The 4,649-nt window shown below is 47.6% G+C and overlaps 1 protein-coding gene across 1 annotated transcript in view; it reads left to right on the plus strand.

Moving 5' to 3' along the window:
• LOC108509853 (protein PXR1-like) overlaps positions 1 to 4,649 on the plus strand; it is a 12,389-nt gene that overhangs the window by 6,576 nt on the left and 1,164 nt on the right. The window contains exons 3-6 of the mRNA XM_017839445.1: positions 2,249 to 2,302; positions 2,441 to 2,494; positions 3,748 to 3,810; positions 4,299 to 4,361. Of these exons, the coding sequence (XP_017694934.1) occupies positions 2,249 to 2,302; positions 2,441 to 2,494; positions 3,748 to 3,810; positions 4,299 to 4,361 (234 nt within the window). The remainder of the gene's footprint in view (positions 1 to 2,248; positions 2,303 to 2,440; positions 2,495 to 3,747; positions 3,811 to 4,298; positions 4,362 to 4,649) is intronic.

Below are 4,649 nucleotides of genomic sequence, written 5' to 3' on the forward strand. Positions count from 1 at the left end.
CCTTCTTGGCCTGATTTTTAGGAGGATCCCAAAAGGAGGAAGGGGCGGGATGGGAAGCCGGTGAGTGGCGGGGAAGGCCAGGGATCGTTCTGTGGGAAGAGATTCCATGCCCATATTCCTTTCTCTTCCCACACCCTATCCCTCATTCCCACACCCCATTCCCGGAATCAGGTGAGTCTTTCCCAAACAGAAATCACTCCTTAACCTCCAGGAGAAGCCTCCAATTCCCTTCTTGGCCTGATTTTTAGGAGGATCCCAAAAGGAGGAAGGGGCGGGATGGGAAGCCGGTGAGTGGTGGGAAAGGCCTTGGATTGTTCTGTGGGAGGAGATTCCATGCCCATATTCCTTTCTCTTCCCACACCCTATCCCTCATTCCCACACCCCATTCCCGGAATCAGGTGAGTCTTTCCCAAAGAGAAATCACTCCTTAATGTCCTGGAAAAGCCTCCAATGCCCTTCTTGGCCTGATTTTTAGGAGGATCCCAAAAGGGGGAAGGGGCGGGATGGGAAGCCGGTGAGTGGTGGGAAAGGCCTTGGATTGTTCTGTGGGAAGAGATTCCATGCCCATATTCCTTTCTCTTCCCACACCCTATCCCTCATTCCCACACCCCATTCCTGGAATCAAGTGAGTCTTTCCCAAAGAGAAATCGCTCCTTAATGTCCTGGAAAAGCCTCCAATGCCCTTCTTGGCCTGATTTTTAGGAGGATCCCAAAAGGGGGAAGGGGCGGGATGGGAAGCCAGTGAGTGACGGGAAAGGCCACGGATCGTTCTGTGGGAAGAGATTCCATGCCCATATTCCTTTCTCTTCCCACACCCTATCCCTCATTCCCACACCCCATCCCTCATTCCCACACCTCATTCCTGGAATCAAGTGAGTCTTTCCCAAAGAGAAATCACTCCTTAATGTCCTGGAAAAGCCTCCAATGCCCTTCTTGGCCTGATTTTTAGGAGGATCCCAAAAGGGGGAAGGGGCGGGATGGGAAGCCAGTGAGTGACGGGAAAGGCCACGGATCGTTCTGTGGGAAGAGATTCCATGCCCATATTCCTTTCTCTTCCCACACCCTATCCCTCATTCCCACACCCCATTCCTGGAATCAAGTGAGTCTTTCCCAAAGAGAAATCGCTCCTTAATGTCCTGGAAAAGCCTCCAATGCCCTTCTTGGCCTGATTTTTAGGAGGATCCTTCTCCAGCTCCCCGTCCGTGTCTCCAGATTTCCAAGTTATCCCATTTTCCAGCCTGAGTTTTCCTTTGTTTCTTGCCAAGGCCGAAATTTTAAATTCTTCCCTGTTCAACGTTGAGCTGCCTGGTGGAGAGAGCAGGGAAGGAAGGGATCATTCCCTATAAAGCCCTCATGGATCTCGTTTTCCCGGGAATGAGCCGGTTGTTTCTCACGCCAGGACACCTCCGTCGATCCCAAAGAATTTCCTGCTCGTGGATGGGAGACTTTGACCCATAATTGCTAAAAAAAAAACCCCAAACCAAGACAAACAAACAAAAAAACCCAGAACAACAAAAAAATCCCCTCCAAACAAAACCAAACAAAAAAAAAGAAAAAAAAGCCCAAAAAATCACAAAAAAAGAAAAAAAAAACAAACAGGAAAAAAAATCGAAAACCCCCGAAAAAAACCAAAACAAAACAACCAAAAAAACCCCCCAAATAACTTCCTGATCGTGGATGGGAGACTATGACCCATAATTACTAAAAAAAATCCCCAAACCAAGACAAACAAAAAATCCCCTCCAAAAAAACCCAAAACAATAAAAAAAAACCAAACCAAAGCAACCAAAAAAAACTCCAAAAAACCCAAAACAAAAAAAAATTAAAAAAAAACCAAAAACAAAAACAGACAAAAAATAATTAAAAAAAGAAAACCACAAAAAACCCAAAACAAAACAACCAAAAAAACCCCCCAAAAATAAAATAAAATAAAAAACAAAACAAAAAAAATGCATCTTCAGGGTGACGTTTCCTGGGAATTTTCTGGAGATAAACCAAATTCCTGGAGGTTTTCCCCTTTGGTTTTTCCAAACTTTTCCCGTCCTGTCGCGCTTCCCTACAACCCCGACCTTCTCCCAGGTCATTCCCTGTCCCGTTCCAGCAACAAATTGACCACGAGCTCCCAATTTTCCAGGAGCTTCTGGCGCTGGAAAACGCAACAAAACCACAAAATTCCTCCCGAGTTATCCCCGGGGTTGGATCCATCACCATGGAATGTTTATCCTGGTTTTTTTTTTTTCCCACGTAGGGATGGAAAGGCGATCCCGGGACCGCCGGTGACGCCGGGCAGAAAGGAGCAAAGGTAGGAGATGGGGGGGAACATCCTATGGAATCTCCGTCCTTGGAGAGATTCCGAAGCTTTTCCGGGCTTGGTTCCCGTCGAACGTCTCAGAATTCCTTGATTTAACACCAACCCCGTGGGATCTCCCTTTCTCCTCAGGGATTCCCGGGACTTCCGGGCCTCGCCGGCGCTCCCGGAGCCAAAGGCACCAAGGTGGGATAATCCCTGATTCCCATTTCCCAGCAGGAAGGACCCACCCAGCTCCGGTGGGACAAATCCCACTGGGAAGCCCACGAGGAACAGGGAGACAGTGATATGGAGGTTTTAAAGATTCCAGGGGAACTTCTGGATAATCTGGGACAAAAACTAACCCAGGCCTGGCTTAAATCCCCTCCTGATCCGTGGCTTAGCAACGGCCTGGGCTCCGTTCTAGTTCCTCATTAGTCCTTGCTCCCTAAACAACCAGATAATGACCCTTAATGAGCTTTTTATGGAAGGTTTTAAAATCTTGGATGAGAAATCAGGGAGCTGTTGGGGGCTGAGCCCGTGGGATGTGGCTTTATTGGCGTTATAATTGTAATTATTATTGGTGTTGCTGTTAATGTTTTCCTTTGGCTTCGCTCTCCGCCTTTCCTTTTCTTTCTCTCCGGGATTATCCCCGATAATTTTGAATTCCCGGCTCTCCCAGAACATTTAAACAAAGTCTTTTAGTCTGGAACCTCGGGAAAAACGAGGGAAAATCCCGACTCATCTGCACCCTCAGGATTCATCCCGAACGAGGGAAACGCTCCCAGGAAACGCAGCAGAAGGAAAAACCCAACCCCCAACTTCCAGGGAGGGTGGAAAACAGGGATCTGTGGGAAAGAGGAGGGCAGGAGAGACCTTGGGAATGATATTTTCCCAAAAAAAAATCAGTCAAAGCAACGACGACTCCTTTGAGATCCCAAATCCCACGGGAGGCAGGAAGGGCGTTAAAATTAAAAGGGCATTAAAATGAATATATTAATATTTTATTCATATTTTTCACGGCGGAACTGGAGGCAGGAAGGGCCTTAAAATTAAGAGGGCGTTCAAATTAATATATTAATGCTTTATTCATCTTTTTAATTAATATTTCCCACTTTTTTTTCCCCCCATTAATATTATTTTACTGATATTTCCCTCGGAATTTTCCCCACCTACTTTCCCGGAGCTGAGCCCGGGGATGGGAGACGACCTAAAATCCGTGGTGATTTAAAATGAGCCGGGTTAAATTAGTTTCAATTAATTCCAGGAGTCTAATTAGTGAAATTAGACCTTAGTTAAATTTAGATCTAAAAAATTCACGGCCTTAATTAAGACTTTACCTGCACTTTGATTTTCCCCCTTTAATTATCCTTCTCCTTGCTTTTTCCAGAGCCACTTTTCCCAGTTTTTCGGGGCTTCTATTTGTCCTCACGGCCCATCCGCTTCTTTTCCACCCACAGGGAGAAAGGGGAAGTCCTGGAAAACCGGGAATGCCGGGATCGGATGGACGGCACGGAGCAAAGGCGAGCGTCTGGAATTATGGGATCACAGAGGGTGGATTTGGGTGGGAAGGGACCTTAAAACTCCCCCAGTTCCATAAATAAGGTTTTCCCAAAAGCTTTGCTGCAAATCCCCCTCTGCCAAGTGTTTATTCCTTTCGAATTGGGATTATTGGGAATCCGTTCCCATAAATCGACGTGGATCCGGGTGGAGACGTTTGGACGCTGGGATGGGGGATTTTCCTCATCTCCACGAGTCAGGTTTCCCATTCCCATCCCCCAGGCTGACCCCAGAAAACTGGGATTCAACTAGGGAATGCTTCTCAACCGGCTTCACCCACCCCCCCGGCCCTGTTGGAATTGTCAAGGAATGGGAATTTTTCCTGGAATTTTCCCCTCTCCTCAGCGAATAACTCCATGACCCGAAGACAAGGAAATTCCTTGTCCATCCAGGAAATTCCAGCCTTGCCAGGGCCACATCAGCCACGATTTTTCCTCTTGGCTCCTTCCAGGGGGAACAGGGAGCGGCGGGAAACACCGGAGCCTCGGGAATTCCGGGGGAGAAAGGAGAAAAGGTTGGTACTCCCTGGCCTTTCTTCAGGGAAAAGCAATTCCCACATCCCTCAGGTCGGGTTAACAAGATTCCCTGTTTTTTCCATCACATTCCCAGAGGGCAGAGGGCAACTGTCTGGAGCAGCAAAGGCTGGGAATGCAGCTGGAAAAAGCAGGAGAGGGAAATCTCCTCAAATCCACCCTCTCCCGATGTACAGAACTCCAGGGGGGTCCTGGTTTTTTTAGGAAAAACCACCCCAAGGCACCAATTTTGGGATTGGCAGAGTTTATTCCACCACCATTCCCGGGGT

This window comes from Lepidothrix coronata, unplaced genomic scaffold, assembly GCF_001604755.1.
Source record: "Lepidothrix coronata isolate B3197 unplaced genomic scaffold, Lepidothrix_coronata-1.0 Scaffold416, whole genome shotgun sequence".
Taxonomy (NCBI): Eukaryota; Metazoa; Chordata; class Aves; order Passeriformes; family Pipridae; genus Lepidothrix; species Lepidothrix coronata.